Source organism: Taudactylus pleione, unplaced genomic scaffold (genome assembly GCF_031769625.1).
Source record: "Taudactylus pleione unplaced genomic scaffold, aTauple2 ptg000199l, whole genome shotgun sequence".
Taxonomy (NCBI): domain Eukaryota; kingdom Metazoa; phylum Chordata; class Amphibia; order Anura; family Myobatrachidae; genus Taudactylus; species Taudactylus pleione.
Window position 1 is genome coordinate 8422291 of NW_028284601.1, and position 17092 is coordinate 8439382.

At 46.4% G+C, this 17092-nt stretch overlaps 1 protein-coding gene across 1 annotated transcript in view; it reads left to right on the plus strand.

Moving 5' to 3' along the window:
• Positions 1 to 16753, plus strand: part of TGFB1 (transforming growth factor beta 1) — a 42468-nt gene extending 25715 nt beyond the window's left edge. Inside the window, exons 2-7 of the mRNA XM_088477097.1 lie at positions 1616 to 1782; positions 3348 to 3465; positions 5743 to 5826; positions 8953 to 9103; positions 9217 to 9370; positions 10975 to 16753. Of these exons, the coding sequence (XP_088333223.1) occupies positions 1616 to 1782; positions 3348 to 3465; positions 5743 to 5826; positions 8953 to 9103; positions 9217 to 9370; positions 10975 to 11133 (833 nt within the window). The 3' untranslated portion in view covers positions 11134 to 16753. The remainder of the gene's footprint in view (positions 1 to 1615; positions 1783 to 3347; positions 3466 to 5742; positions 5827 to 8952; positions 9104 to 9216; positions 9371 to 10974) is intronic.
• The last annotated feature ends 339 nt before the right edge of the window (positions 16754 to 17092 follow it).

The window sequence follows — 17092 nt, forward strand, 5'->3', positions numbered from 1 at the left end:
CCCTCCCCTGCCTGGAACGCCCACTTTCGCTCAATGAGTGGGTGCAACCGGGGGGTGGGGCAGGGTTGGGTGCGGAAGGGCAGTGAGTGGCCTTCTCTTGCGCCCGTTTTTAGGGAGGCTCCCTGCCGAACCGGGAGAGAAGTCAACCATGGCCTGAGGGTGTTGTGAAAAACATGTTGATACTCTTTGGTGCCGTGATTCAAAAGTTTGGGAACCAGTGCCATAAGGTATATTTTATCTCTCAAGTGCTGAAATTTGTGTCAGATATTTTAAAGGCACCAATATAATTTAATGTGATTTTGCAGTGTTTACTTTTCCTTTCATTCAATTTTTCTCCATTGTGTAAAGCAGGGCAGTACCACCATTTTGAAAACAAGAATATTGAGCTACATTTTCTGATTGGGATAAAATATATAAAAGCTGAATGACAGTGCCAGTGACACGTATTATATCACAACATGTATAAACTAGTTCCAAGGCGTTATTCTATGTAATATTATCTTTTCCTGTTTTACTGGGGGAAATATCCACCGATATGGGGGAGGGGTTGCAATATGTGTAGTGGTCTGTAATGGTGCTGTAACAAATTATCTATTGCTTCACTGAGGAAATCAAAAGTATTCCCACCACTGAGTGATGAATCACTAATTGTCAACAAGTTAGCTTACAGTACTTTCTATGGACAACAGATGCTGAAATAATGCCTATAGTTTAATAAAGGCACTGCTCTCCCTTATAATATCATAATAAAGAAGGAGCATAACATATCGGGTGTGATACAAAAGGTCAACCATAAATTGGTCGACGCCAAAAGGTCTACGTGGAAATAAAGTGGACATGTCAAAGGTTAGACCTAGAAGGTCAACATGTTCAAAAGGTCAACAGGTTCAAAAGGTAGACATGGATGTTTCTAACCCTAATCTTCGCCCTAACCCTAACTGTTCCTCCTAGTTCCTAACCCTAACCATCCCTTCTAGTGCCTAACCTTAACCCTCCGGTAAGTGCCTAAAGCTGGGTACACTGACAGATATATTGGCTGATCAATTGATAGTTCAATATATCTGGTGCCCGTCAGCCAGCGTGTACCAGCGATATGTCTGTGAATGATGTCGTTCACGGACATATCGCGTCGGCTGCGCTGCACAGCCGATGGACAGATATATCTGTTCATCAGCAAGTGTGTATGGGCGATCGCCCGTACACATGCAGCAGGGAGGGGGACAGACGTGCCCCCCAGCCAACGGTACCTGCGGCTGTCTGGAAGATGATGGTCGTTCAATGTATATGAACCACCATCATTTACAGATATATCTGCAGATCACTCGATCTGCAGATATATCTGCTAGGTGTGTACCCACCTTAACTCTAAACCTAACCATAACCCTAAGAAAAAAAAGAAAAACATGTGTCAACCATTTATGTGTCGACATTTTGAACCTGTCGACCTTTTGTATGTGTGGACTTTCTGTACTGTTGACCTTTTTGTCATGTCGACCTTCTTCCATGTCGACCAAATCATGTTCAACCTTTTGCATGGAACCCAAAATATCAAAGCTCTATAACGTTAATTATACCGTTTATTCACGTGTAGTCATTGTTGATTTTCAAATTGCAGATTTTCCAGAGAAAACGAACGACAAGGAATATTTTTTTCTATTCCACACGTCGCGTGTGAGGGAGATTGTGGTCAATGAAGATTTCCTGCACCAAGCCGAGCTGCGCATTTTCCGCAGAGCGTCCAACGTGCCAAAGGACATAGAGATCAGAGTGGAGCTCTACAGGGTGAGATAGTAGTGATAGATGTATGATTATCGGTTCCTCACCTATAAATATGCCTAATATTATTATTATTATTGTTATGTTTTATTTATATGGACCTACAAGGTCTGCACAGGGATTAACAATTCATTGTACACCAATACACAGGATAAAATAGGCAGGGCTGCTATCAGGAATTATGGGTCCCAGCACAAGTGAATCATGCAGCCCCCAGCCCGTCTAAGACAGTGCGAGCACCTTGTTCGGCGAGCCACCTGAGTGAGTGAGGGCCCGGTCAATGTGCCCCCTGTGCCTCCCCTTAATACGCCTCCTTCAACACCAACGAGGAGAGGGTGGTCTACAGTGTTACAGGCGGTAGACAGGTAAAAAAGGATGAGTAGAGAGAAATGACCCGTGGATTTAGCAGTGAGGAGATCCTTAGTGAGGGCAGTTTCTCTAACCAGACTGAAGTGGCTCCAGGTGAACAAGGGAGAAAAGGAAAGTACTAGTGGGGCAGTTATAGAAAGGCCGCTTAAGGATTTTGGAGGCAAAAGGCAGGAGAGCGATAGGGCAGTAGTTAGAGAGAAGGTTTTTTTTGAGCATGGGTGAGACAAGAGAGAGGAAACGGATGTAGGGATACGGTATGGGTTAAGTGGGCATGTGGAGGGAGAAGTGGATAACAGAAGGGCACAGACTTCACCCCTAGGGGTCTATTTACTAAGCAGTGTTAGGAGACAGAGTGAAAAGTGATAAGGTGCCAGCCAATCAGCTCCCAACTGTCATCTCCCAGGCTGTGTTTGAAAAATGACAGTTGGGAGCTGATTGGCTGGCACCTTATCACTTTTCACTCTGTCTCCTAACACTGCTTGGTAAATAGACCCCCTAGTAGCTGGGCACAGGCAGTGAGACAAGAGACGACATCCTGGCAGATTACATTTGTAAAGATGAATATATTTATCTAGATGACCAGCAGTATTAGCATGCTACATAGCACAGCTAGGAGCCTAACAGCACAAGTGAAATCTTCCTGTAGTATGTATATACTTATGTATGTATGTACATATATATATATATTATATATATATATATACACGTATGTAAAAAGGTGCTGAGAGAGGTGGAGCAGGTATCAGGTATTCAGGTACTGTGGTCAAGCCCACTCATCTACAGCAGCGCTCCACACAACCAACCAATCACAAGAGGAGAGAGTGCAGTGTGTTATACTCAACATTCTCTCCTTCTGCTGCAGGTTCTGGCTGTGCAGGTCATTTTACACATGTGCCCTGTAGTAGAGTTGGAAGTGACATGGTAGGGATGGCCATCACAATCCTGGCATTAAATAGAAAAGCACTTCCATCAAATAGGGAACATTGATGGTTGTCAGCCATCAGCATGTGAAGCAATATTGGCAAATGAGTCCCATATTGATGTAGGTATTATCCCAAAATGAACAGTATACCTAGAACGGTTCTACCAAAGTAAACTTCCTGTGAAATGTACAGTAACACATCCAGCAACTCGGTTCAGTTTCAAACAGTGGATTCTTAGTGGCCTAAACAGAGTAGTCACATCTCTCATTCCTCACGCAGGAAGATGGGAACAGTTCCTCACGATACCTGGACAGTATGTTTGTGTGGCCGAGAAGGCCGCAGGAGTGGCTGTCATTCGATGTGACGAGTTCTGTGAAAAGGTGGCTGACCCTCGCAGGTAAGGGATTACTGGTAACTGTAAGACTTGTGAATGGAAGGAGATAGTAAATGTACAGGTAATATCAGTCCTAGGCCACTGGCATCTCTGTCTCATAAAAGAAAGTCAGGATGCAGCATGGACTATTACACATACCTGAGGCCTTAAGCCGGATACACACCAGACCAGAGTTTTTCAACCACTATGCTGTGGCGCACTAGAGTGCCGTCAGCGGTTGTCAAGTGTGCCGCAAGGTCAGTGCAGTCAGAGCTGACTTTACTTGTACTGCTGGCCCGGGCAGTGCTGGGCTCTTCAGGGAGGCTCAGGTGCGCCCGTGCCGTGACCTGTGAAGACGCGGCGTGACATAAGTCATACATGCCGCATTGCATGCTTGCCTGCACGCTGCTCCCAGCTCTGCACTGTGGGCCTGATTCAGAGCCGGACGCTCTGACCAGAACGCTCGATCTGAATCAGGGCCCTCCTGCATGAAAATGGAGCGGCCTCCTGGCTGCTCGCATAGCTGTGGGTGACCACCCACAGCATATGCGAGCGGCCAAAAAGATGGTCGCGATGGTCTTGACCATCGCATTTGCGACGGAGACCCTGCGGTAGGGTCTCCCTGCCACAAGCCCTGGAGTGATGTTGGCTCTATCAGAGCCAAAATCACTCCCACTGACATCACTAGTGATGTCAGTGGGGCCGGCTTCAGACGGTAGGCACGCCCCCGGCACGCCCACCAAAGGGGGCGTGCTGTCAACCAACATCGACAGCACGCCCCCTTTGGTGCAAGACCCGGAGCGACAGCTTGGCTGTCGCAGTCCGGGTCTCGCGCATGCGCACGATGGAGCTCCCTCCGTCATGCGCATGCGCAGTGGGGAACATCGACCCACTTGCGAGCGTACTGCCGCTCGCGAGTGGGTCTGAATGACCCCCTGTGTGCTCAGTCACTGAGTGTGATGAGGGACAGGACTGGGATGACCGTGAACCTTCTCAGCTGGTTATTTTATTTTTTCTGTGGGGGCAATTGGGATTTATTTTTTTCTGTGGAGAGCCATGTAATTGTTTTTTTTCTGTGGGGGGCAATGTGTGTGTTTGTTTTCTTTCTGTGGGGACCATTTTATTTTTTTATGAGGGACTGATGTTGTGCCTTAGAAATGTTTAAATCTTGTTCGGTGTGCCCCAAGTTGGAAAAAGTAAAAAAAAAAAAAAAAAAAATCACTGCACTAGACAATATTGTCCACATCACGCAGTGTGTACTCGCTATGTCACTGACAATGCACGCTCGTGCATGCAGGTCCGACGGCACCCCAGCTGGGATCCGCCGCTCACGATATCATCTGGGCACACTTTGTTAAGTGTGTACCCAGCATTAGGCTTTTCTAGTGCCTTTAGAAGGAAGGGCCTGATTCAGAACTGTACGCCATGACGATGTTTTTGCAGCCGAGCGATTATTGGTCACGCAGAGCATATGTCAAGGTACATTACCGTAGTCACTTTAAGTATTTATTTGCAGTGTAATTGTCAGGGAGCGTTTGGGGGGTGGTAACAAGGAGTGTTGACCATTTTGGGGCGTGTCACATCCCACGCCTGCGTTCCCATACGCAGTGAGCATGGCTCCAGCGTCTCATTTCCCGTTCCCATTCTGCGTCACTATAGAGTAACTACTGCTAACATTGAATGATCTGCGAGTGATGCTGTGTCTTTGTACGCAGATGCATGGATTTCCAAAGACGCAGGTTGGGTGCCTCAATACATCTCCCGGCAGCTTCCACATTTCATTATTTTTCACACAGCAGCTGCGTACCGGATCGCAGCTGCTGGGGCACTGGCGTACAACTCTGAATTAGGCTCGTTATCGTCATAATGTAGTAAATAAAGGGGTCTATTCATGAATGAGTGAAAAGAGTGAAGAAGTCTGCCAGTGGAGAAGTTGCCCATGGCAACCAATCAGCTCCTACCTATTATTTTACAGAATATACTTGATAAATGAAACCGCAAAGCTGATTGGTTGCCATGGGCAACGTCTCCACTGGCACACTCCTCCACTCTTTTCACTGCTTCATGAATAGACCCCATGGGGTAAATTTACTAAAATGGGAGTTCTATTTAAGAAGTGATGATGCCCATAGAACCAACCAGATTCTACTTGTCATTTATCTAGCACCTCCTAGAAGATAATACCTGGAATCTGATTGGTTGCTATGGGTAACATCACTTCTTAAATAGAACTCCCATCTTAGTAAATTTACCCCCATGTGTGTTACAAGTAGTTGCTGACTATGCTCTGTCTGTTCACAGATGAGAAAAAAGCCTTCAAGCTGCAATTACCCTGTTCTTGTGAGAGCAGCAGCCAGACCATTGATCCCCAGCTGCATATAGCCGGTAAGACTGGAAAGAATGGGCAGATAAGCAAATGCCACTTTATTTTCCAACTGTATCTGAAGTACAAAGGGAATTGAATTGTACAAGTAAAATAAAAAACAGACAAAGCAGAAAATTGCACCTGACAGTGAAAATCACATATGGGACATGCTCCTATTATAAGGCACGAGTCCTCCGGAGGCTTTTTTGCAGTGAATGGAATTCCACGGTGCAGGTGAAACCTTTTACAATACTTAAGTGACGTTACACATTGTGAATGTCTGTCCAGGTAGGAGAGGCGGGTGCATGATGCTAAGCCCGTGATGACGTGATTTAGAGTGAATCGCAACATCTTGCTCCACCCACTTGAATTGGGTGGGGCAAAGGACGTGTTGACATGAGAGTGGCCCAATATCCCAAAAAGAACTCCCCATATCACTTAAGAAAAAATATATAAAAATATACAGTGACATTAGTTTATTTATCACAATCCGCAACTCAGATGCAGATGCGATGAGATCAATTCACCAGCATTCGCTATGCGATATTAGGGAACATCGCAAGGATGTATCAAATATCGCATGCAGGGACAGAACTTGTGAGAAAGCTCTGTCCCTGCGAATCCTCTCCAAACACTTCTCAAGGTATTTTTTAAAAAATACCCTGAAAGTGGTTGTGCGCATGGACCGCTGCGGCCCCCTCCTTCCTTCCTCCCTCCCCCCTGCAACCTTCCCCCCCTTTAAGTTGACACTTACCTGCATGGTGATCCAGTGAGCCCCTCTTAGGGATGGCCACCATCCATCAATAGTTAACACAATCATTGATAGCCGATGGTTTTTCCATTGATGGCAGAGATCCAATGGTTCTCTGCCATCAATGGCAGACTAGGACCCGAATGTTCCCACACCCATGGCACAGAACTTATCCCCCCCGGCAGCCCACCAAGCCCCTCCCCCAATTCCGATTGCATTGTGGGCCACCATGCCTCCCAGCCAGTGCTTAAATTGGTCCCAGAGAAGTGGTGGAATTCACCCCCCTCCCCCCTTGGTGCTTTTTTTGGTAAAAAGGGCATGGCCACACAGTAGTATTCCCAATTAAAATTACGCCACACAGTAGCACAATCTTTGAATAAAGTTTTTTTATTTATTGACATAAATTCAGAGTTACAATATTGTAAAACTCTTTTTGTATTATACATTGTTATTGCATAGAGTTTATATTGAGGAAACAGTAGACTTTATTGTAATCCGTTGCAACATAATTAAACAACTCCATCTAATTCCTGGAGTAATAGTGTCTTATTTGACAATTATAATTTACCATCAACGTATTTATAAACACATAACCATAAATCATTAGAAAAATATATCTATAACTATTTAAGTCATTTATATTTTATTTTTCTTTGTATTAGAAAGGTGACAGTAGCACAATCTTATCCACATTACACTGCACATAGTGCCGCTGATTCACATTCCACCACATAATAGTGTCCCTTATTCATGTCATGACACACAGTAGTGCCTTTTACATTATGCCCCTCAGTAGTAGTGCCCCTAATACACATAATGCCCACAGTAGTAGTGCCCCTAATACACATAATGCCCACAATAGTAGTGCCCCTTATGCAATGCCCACTGCAGTGGTGCCCCTTATGTAGTACCCCCGAGCTCACAGTAGTGGTGCCACTTATGCAGTGCCCCAGGAGTGGTGCCCCTTATGCAGTGCCCCCAGGAGTGGTGCCCCTTATGCAGTGCCCTCAGTAGTAGTGCCCCCAGTAATAATGCCCCCAGTAGTAATGCAAATAGTAATGCCCCCTGTAGTAGTGCCCCCAACAGTAATGCCCCCAATAGTAAAGCTCCCAGTAGTAGTGCCGCTTACACGCAAAAACCCCCCACAATACTTACCTTAAGCCCCGCTCCTGCGTCTGCGGCCATCCGACAGGATGCTCCTCGGAAGTAGAGCAAATTGCGGGAGTCAGAAGCCGGAGCTCAGGAGTCAACACCAGCCTCCAGCTGCCGTTATCGGGAAAGAGCCGGGGGCCCACTGGTAACAAAATCTCAGTGGGCGCCCGGCAAATGGAGCCTCCCTGTGGCGCTGGGCTGCGGTAGGCTGGAGGAGGCGGAACTGGTTCCATCTCCAAATAAAGTGACGGAACGCAGTTGCGTCCCACTTTAACCCCTGCTCCCAGCAGCAGTGGCCATCAAGGTTTTGTGCCATCGATGGTAATCACAGATGGAACTATCAATGATGACCATCGATTAACTGCTCATACTTGCCTACTTTTGAAAATCCTGACACTTGTCAGAATCCCAACGACGGCATCCCTACCGCTAGAATCCTGAAGGTAAGTAGCGGGGTTAGGGGAAGGGTTAGTGTTAGGGTTTGTGAGGAAAATAAAAATATTTTTTTCTAATACTCACAATTTATGGATATCTTTTCCATTGGGGATTGTCACTGTCAGCATTTGTAGTGACAGCGCACCAGAGGTATGGTCAGGGGGTCACTTCCCATGTACTGTGCACAGAATGACACCGCGCCCATATCCCCTAAGTAAACCCAGTGACTGTCTGCTGTCTCTTCTGTATATGGGAATAGGCAACATGAATGCAATTGTGCAGGGAAATGGGAGAGATCCCGCTGGAGCACCCAGCAACTTGCGGGTACAGAAATTACATACACTGTACTGGTTCTTGGCTGGGCCCCAGCGGCCCCCTGTATCAATCAGCAGGAGGCCGACTGTGCATCTAGCTGGGCCTAGTCTTATGTGGAGTCCTGAGGCTGTAGTCCCATGCTCTCTATTGTTAATTTGGCCCTGGGCCCATCAAACTTTAGCATCTGCCACCCATTAACCTCTCCTAGCTCAGGGGTGGCCCGCTACTACTGCTGTCTATCGGGAGCGGGGGCTAATGGGCGGAGGGACCTGATGGTTATTTCACCAGAATCTAGGTGCAAAAAGTCCAACAATGTTCCTATGTCCTCATGCTGCTTTCTTCCGTCAGTGGCTTCCCTATGCTCTCTGCCCTCTGACGTCATCTCTCCGTCTCTATCTCCTTCCTTAGACTGCAGCGCCTGATTCTCTGCACCGCACATGATGTTTTCATATCTCCCATTCTCCAGGTTGCTCAGAGTGTTTTTGAATTACAGGGTTTTTGCCCAAACGGGGAGACATGGGAGAGCTCAGCAAAGATCCTAGATACTTTCCCTACCTCCTAATTACATACACCCCAAAGGGGCGCATGGAGGAGAACAGCAACAAGCGCACCAAGCGAGGGGTGGACGAAGAATACTGCCGCACGTCAGTATATATTGTGCATTGCCAATGGAATGTCCAGCTTGCATGCAATAACTTCCCGTTATTAACAATATCATTAAATACATCTGATGAAAATCTCACTCTCTCTATTACAGGAACACTGGAAAAAACTGCTGTGTTAAACCATTGTACATTAATTTCCGTAAGGATCTGGGCTGGAAATGGATTCACGAACCTAAGGGATATGAAGCCAATTATTGTTTAGGAAACTGTCCGTATATCTGGAGCATGGACAAACAGTACAGCAAGGTAATGTCGAAGCACGTGTGGGGGGGGGGGGGGCACTCGGCTTCCCATATCCAAACGCTGCTGTTTCCCTGCTCATATGTAGTCTTGACAGGTGACGCTAGAGCAGCAAAGTGACAAGGCTTCATGTATAGGACAGGAGTGTGCGCAGTGCAGGGCGAGATGGCACATGTGTGGCATGAAAACCCAAGCAGATGTCATTTCAGGACCTGTAAGACCACTGGCATCCACAAAATTAGCTGCCTGGTGGTATGGCACAGACCAGCTTAATAAGGTGGGCATGAGCCAGTGATCACTAAGAGGAGAGGCAGGGCCACTCGACTCTCCTCAAATTTAGATGCAGTTTTGCACTAAACTTTCCTGCTTCCCTGCAAGGACTGAGGAGCAGGCGCCCTGTTTGAATGTCGATAATCAGAATGTCGATAGCCTCGCTAAAGGGTAAACCCAATTAGTTCGCCCCCACACGCGAAGGGTGGGTAAGTGCCATTGCATCAATGCCATAGGAACATGCCCCCCTCACAGCCCTCTATCACCCCAGATTTGTGGAATTTTGTACCCAGCCCTTTAGGGCTGCGAACAAAAGTCTGCCAATCCGGCGGTACAGTAATTTATGACATATAGCCTCACTTCCTCGCAGGGGAGAGAACATTGCTGCTAATTGATTGAGCCATAGTATCCTTTTGGGCAAATAAAAGGTTTTCCTGCATGAAGTGCAAAATTTGACTTTAATAGGCTCCACAACATCTGTGGGGTATACTTACGAAAGTGCAGGTTTTTAGAAGTGGAGTTGTTGCCCATAGCAACCAATCCGATTCTACTTATCAATGATCATTCTAGCACCTTGTAGATGATAATAGCTGGAATCTGTTTGGTTGCTATGGGCAACATCTCTTCTATAAACCTGCACATTAGTAAAATACTCCTGTATTTCTCACAACAGGGCAACACAGACAGAGGGCCAGATTCAGAGCCGGACGCTCTGACCAGAGCGCTCGCTCCGAATCAGGGCCCTCCTACCTCAAGTTGGAGCGGCCCCTTGGACGCTCGCATAGCTGTGGGTTACCACCCACAGCTTATGCGAGCGTCCATGAAGATGGTCGCGATGGTCAAGACCATCGCGACCATCGGGCTTGCGACGAGACCCTGCGGTAGGGTCTCGTTGCCGCAAGCCCTGGAGTGATTTTGGCTCTATCAGAGCCAAAATCACTCAGTGGGGCCGGACCCAGACGGTAGGCGTTCCCATGGGAACGCCTCCGTCTGGCAGCCACGCCCCCAGCACACCCACCAAAGGGGGCGTGCTGTCAATCAACATCGACAGCACGCCCCCTTTGGTGCGAGACCCCCGAGCGACGGCTACCCCGTCGCTCGCCGGGTCTCGCGCATGCGCACGGCGGAGCTCCCTCCGTCGTGCGCATGCGCCTTTGGGTACCATCGACCTGCTTGCGAGCGTCCTGCGCTCGCGAGCGGGTCTGAATGAGACCCAGAATCTTTCCCTCTCCACTCAGGAGTACTCAGATATAAAGCACATAAATTAAACACGCCCCTCCCAGTGCAGGAAACATGAGACAGGCCAGCTGTGTCATACGTTACTATTCTGCCTCTTTTAGGTCTTGTCCCTCTACAATAAGAACAATCCGGGAGCCTCAATTTCTCCGTGCTGTGTACCAGATGTCTTGGACCCTCTCCCCATTATATACTACGTTGGTCGAACACCGAAAGTGGAGAAACTGTCAAACATGGTGGTCCGATCTTGTCAGTGCAGCTGAGACCTATTTGTGGAGGTCATAAGCTATGGAAACAACATGGTACTGGACACCACAAACTTTAGACAGAGTGACCTTTGGTCAGCCTTTGTTCTCACACCCTTTATTTGAACCATCCATGTTTAAAGTCTTAGGTCCGCGGAAACTTTCCTCTTTTGTACATTCAGAACTGGGGTCACAAGTCAGCAGATCTGCGGAGACTATTCCTGAAATGTACACAGTGCTCTGTAACAACTGCTGCAATTCCCCTCTACCTTCCCACCGATGAGAGAAAGCCGTACACTCCGAGAACAGACACGTTTGAACTCTCTGTGTGATCAAACTATGAAGTATATTTGGTTACAGCATTTAAAAAAAAAACATCATACAGAAGACCATTGGACAATACAGAATTGTAGGTTGTGATACACGATTACCAATTGTCACCGTGCAACAGCAGATAACTCCCATTAGGAGACAGTGATGTTGGTACATTCTGCCTGATTCATTACAGATCGCAACTGCAACAGCATACGCAGATCGATCGATGGTGCGTACTGCGCATGCATCCCAGTACGCGTGCGTGAGTTAGCATTGCCATCGCTCAGCAATCACTTATGTACAAAAAAGCCATTGCAGAGTTAGTGATGGGCGTCAGCGTTTGGGGGTGGTGATAGGGGAGTGGTCGGAGAAACGCAGGCATGCCAGTCCGCTTGAACGTCGTTACATGGGCGTGCATAAATTAGCAGCTTGTGTACTCACTGCGTGCGACGAGGTTAGCAATTTCTGAGTAAGGTCAGACCTGTAATTGTGCGTGAGGGACCGATGTTACGTGATGTTCCCGATGTATACGCAGTACTGCGAGGTCTTACGGATGTGCGAAAGCGGTAGTGGGCGTCTCTATGCTGGCTTTGGGCATCTCGTACTGGCATTGCTATTGCAGTCAGCATATTTTGCTGCAGACCTGCGTGCGTGATCGCAGATGTGATCGCAATAGCGTTCCGTAGTGAATCTGGCCCATTGTCATGGTTCTGGTCTCATGTTAAAGCAATAACTTATTTGATGCAATTAAGTATACGGAATGGTATAGGCTCAATAGGTTACAGTGATGATATTTTGGATGTCCGGAATACAGAGGGAAATGTTGTCGGACTGGATCCCTCTCCTGTGGAGCCCAAAACTGGATCTCCTAACTGCTCCAACTAAAGATTTAAATCCTCCTTCTTTCCTCTGTGACCAACTGGAGCAACTCACGATTTAGTTACAGTGGGGGAGACTTATCAAACCTTGGAGAGAGATAAGGTGGAGAAGTTTCCCAAAGCCACCCAATCAGCTTTCGTCATTTATCTAGCTCAGGGGTCTATTTACTAAGCTTGGATGAAGATAATGTACCAGCCAATCAGCTCCTAACTGACATGTCACAGGCTGTGTTTGAAAAATGACAGGAGCTGGTTGGATGGAGATCCAAGGCTTAGGAAATAGAACTCCTCAGTCTTTGAAATGACAGAAGCTGATTGGTTGCCTTGGGCAACTTCCCCTCTTTATCTCTTTCCAAGGCTCAATACATCTCCCCAAGTGTGAGTTCTGGTGAGTGGTACATGTTAGCCAAATGACAACATAGGGTACATATAACACTGTTCTTTCATTCTTTATTCAACTCTAGACTAAAGGAACATTTCTACACGTGGCACATGTCTTCTACTTTTACATGCAGTGGGGTGTGACTTACTTGTTTCCCCTGTGCTGCCCTACCAGTCATTTTCATTAGATAATATTGTGGCTGGGGCAAGTGGAATGAAGCAATCTGTCCTCATCGTGTCAGACACCCAGGGGTATATTTACTAAAGTGAGAGTTTTTAGAAGTGGAGTTGTTGCCCATAGCAACCAATCAGATTCTACTTAACATTTAACCAACATCTTCTAGAAGATAATAGCTACAGTCTGATTGGTTGCTATGGGCAACATCTCCACTTCTAAAAACTCTCGCTTTAGTAAATATACCCCTATGACTTTAGCAATTCCCTTCCCAAGTCCCCAAATCTGTCACTGAAATTTAGGGCTTTTAATACAACTAGAATCTCCCTAAACTGGCTGAATTTACATACTGCACTTTAATATTCACAGCACCTCTAACATGAGAGGTGCTGGGACCAAAAAGTGCATGGGCGGTCATTGTTACATAGAGGAGCAGGGCTGGCTTGAGGCACGTTCTATCTGCACCAGGACCGCAACCTGACCGGCTCCAGGAGAACCCCGTCTTCCACCCAGATTCTGGTGTTATTGGTATATAAGTTAAGGGGGAGGTAGGGGGTGGAGGTGGAGGGCAGTGGGAGTGTAGCACAGAATGGGTCTGGGTGCCGAGAAACCTAGCGCCAGCCCTGGATGGGAGCCTATGAATGGTAGACAAGGGTGGCTGATCCCTGATAGTAACTGCTGGCTCCGCTATGTGCATATGCGGGGCGCCGACTGTGCATGCACATAGCATATCCATCGATGGCTCACCGTCAGTGGTTCATTGCCGATGGTGAAAAAACAGTCGGCAAGTGTGTCATAGCATGGAAACTATTGCGTATCTATTTGCAAATGTTTCACAATTACTTTCCATATTGATCCAACTTGTATTTTAGATTATGCAGCTCTTGAAGCCTAAATGAATGGTCACAGCTGCCCATGTAAAAATGGTTGATGGGCTATAAAGTTTATTGGTTCATCATTCATTTCAATGACATCTGCATCAATAAGGAGCATGTATGCATAGTTACTGCTTTTAAATTCTGTTCCTGCTCCCCCAGAAACTCCACAGTGTGGGACATGAGTGAGTCATCTCTTATAAAGCTATTTGTTTCACTAGGCAGAGTTGTTTATTATGAATGCCCTTGGATACGACACAAAACTTGTCCATGGATACAACTATCCAATACAGGCAACCTAAATAAACATTTCTACCTGGTAATATAAATACCCAGCTAAAATTAGGAAACTAATAAGAAAAAAGAAGTTACGAATTAGCAAAACTAGGAGCATATAAAGTTAAAAGGTCATAGTAGAACCCCTTAAAAATGGCAAAACTTGTAGGGCTATGAATCTCCCAAGAATCACGTAAATGGTGGCAGTGGTGGTGGGTGGGGGATATGCAGGTTTTTATTGAGTGATGGGTGGAAAGGAAATGGTATCTACTCAGGGAAAAGAACAAAAGAACGCAATACATTTAGTGGAGGACAACTGTCAGGGTGGACTGCAAGCACTTTGCAATTGATCAGAAGGCAAATAATTTCTCTTTCTAAAAAAAAAATGTTTTTTTGTATGTGTTTTATATAGATTCTTTTCTTATTTAAAAAAAAAAAAAAGATTTAAAAGTAAAAAAATAAAAGAGGTACTTAGAAATGAAGGCTGATTAATATATGTATGTAGATCAGCTTTTTATTACTTTATTTTATTTATTTTTTTACACCACGTACACGCGGCACAGAATACAAGGGCACATATCGACGGGCGTTTGAAACACATATGATATGTGGCAGAGCCGTAACTAGACTTTTTGGTGCCCTGTGCTAGAAAGAGCATTGGCGCCCCCTTCATTTTTCAAAGGGACATAATGCACCCAAAAAAGGGTCATGGCTTCATGGGGAAGGGCCAGGGAAGAGACAGGGGAGGCCAGGAGATGCTGGGGATGAAATAAGAGAGAGCTACACGCAAGAATGATAATAAACAAAAATTTGACATGCCCAAACAGCGCCCCCTGACCTGTGGTGCTCTGTGCAATGGCACCGGCCGCACTACCCTAGCCAGGGGCGCCGAGAGGGGGGGGGGGAGCGGGTACAGACGCCGCCCCCCCCTCCGTCACAGCAGTCTCCTATGCCTGTGCGGGGGGGTGATCACACTGATCGCGCCCCCCCTGGCTTTGCGCCAATCTTTTTTATATTATTTTTTTTCCGGAAAGGGGACGTGGCCACGCCTCCCGAGATTGGGCCACGCCCCCTATTACCGGGGCCCGTCTTGGCTCTTGGCGGCCCTGACCCTAGCTACGGCCCTGATATGTGGTGTTAATGGCGTTTTTATAGATGATTGTATCATACTGTACTTGCTACTCTCCCAGCGTGTACAGGAGACTCTCGAAGTTTGTGGGGATCTCCCAGACATCCCCCCCCCAAAAAAAAGTAGATCACCCAGTTCCTGCTCACTGCACTGGGGGGCTTGGTGGCGCAATTCACAGTGAATCGCGTCATTGTGTCCACCCCCCTGCCCCCGCTCAATGGCACAATTGGTGGCAATGAGCAGTAGGATGTGAAGCCAGGATGGATTCACATTATCAAGCCCCCCCGCATCGCTGACCCAGAATATCGGCAAGTATGTCTTGTATGGTAGCGCTAAGAGGAATAATTTCTGTTATCAGATACATTTATATGCATAATACAAACGCCTCTCGCTCGCTCCGAGCGATGTTCGCACATCTGCGCATGCGTATGGGTCGTAATGCGCATGCGCCAACCAGTCATTGCGGTCGGAAATCGTGCGCTCGCAAAACAGCGAGGGCCTGCTAATTCGAGTGACAGAATGAGGCGTTTGTGGGTGGTAACAGGGGAAGGTGCTTGAAAACGGGGGAGTGGAGATCCGAACGCAGGCGTGCCAAACGGTCAAAACGGGCGTTTAATGGGTGTGCATAATTAACAAAGCAGCATCATCGACCACGTCACTTGGTTGTCTTTTAGCCTGAACTGCTCACATGATTGCGGTAGGAAAATGCTACCACAAGAATAGCGAGCAGTTCAGACGCCTTTCGATGTACTCGATTAATCTAATAAATAGCGGAGATGACGTATGATGCGAGCGGCCATGGGGCGTCTTTACAAAATAGTGAGCGCATGTTTCGTTCGCTCGCTCAGCCATAGAGGCGTCAACAGACCGAAAAGAGCAAGCGCTCAATTTAAATAGCCGGCCCCTTTTTCTGAACGACCGTTCGCAAATAGCGTCCGGCTCTGAATCAGGGCCTCTGTTCCAACTCCGGGTCAGACCCGGAATTTAGGTGGAAAAGGGGTATTAGTGTACCTTGAGGTTTGAGGTTGGGAAACACTGATATAGAGTGAGACTAGATCCTGAGAATTACACCTATTAGAAGCGAGAAGTGGTGCTGGGCTTCTTAGGCAGGAAATGTAATTCTCACTATGGGGAGAATTCAATTAGGTGAGCGTTTTCAGAAGGCGATAAACTCGCATACTTCGCCTTCATGCGCGCACCTGAGATACGCACAATTCAATTAGAATTGCGAATTCTCACTACTCGCAGTGAGAGTGCACAAATTTTGTCCAAAAAATGTGAACAGGGAAAATAGCATAAAAAAGTGAGGAGACCTTCCTGGATCCCCAAAAAGTGAAAACTTCATTAGCAGGACCATGTAGAAGACTGTTAGCGGCCATAAAGAAAGTACTGTACGCTTTTAAAAGGTGTCAAATGGCAAAATTTGTGCATTTTTTAATTAAAAAAAAAGTAAAATAAATGTAAAAAGCTGTAGAATTTCGTTTATAAACAGAAAATGCATAAAAAAAAGCAGAAAAAATATGCTTTTGGGTAATTTGAGGCAACTTTATAAAATGTAACAAATGATAGAAAGCAATTATTTTTTGTTGAAATAAATACTTTCATTAAATTTGGGGTGCATTATTTAGCTTATAAAGAATATGTTGGGATTATTTGAGGCCATTCATTTTTTTTTTTACCCCAAAAATGACATGTAATTATCGGCCCAATTAAGCTAATTGAAAAATTCCAAATGCCAAATTAGTCAATAGGGGGGAAGTATGAGGGGTTCCGCGAATTTGCAGTGATTTCACCTTGCGGGAACAAACTCGCACCTACTGTAATTGAATTCCCCCCTAACTGCTCTTATTCCCTGGACTTTATAAGTGATGATATATTGAAGAGGAGCATTTAGTGAAGTGGGTTAGAGGGTGATGCTGAGAAACTTTGTATTGTACCACAGTAAGCA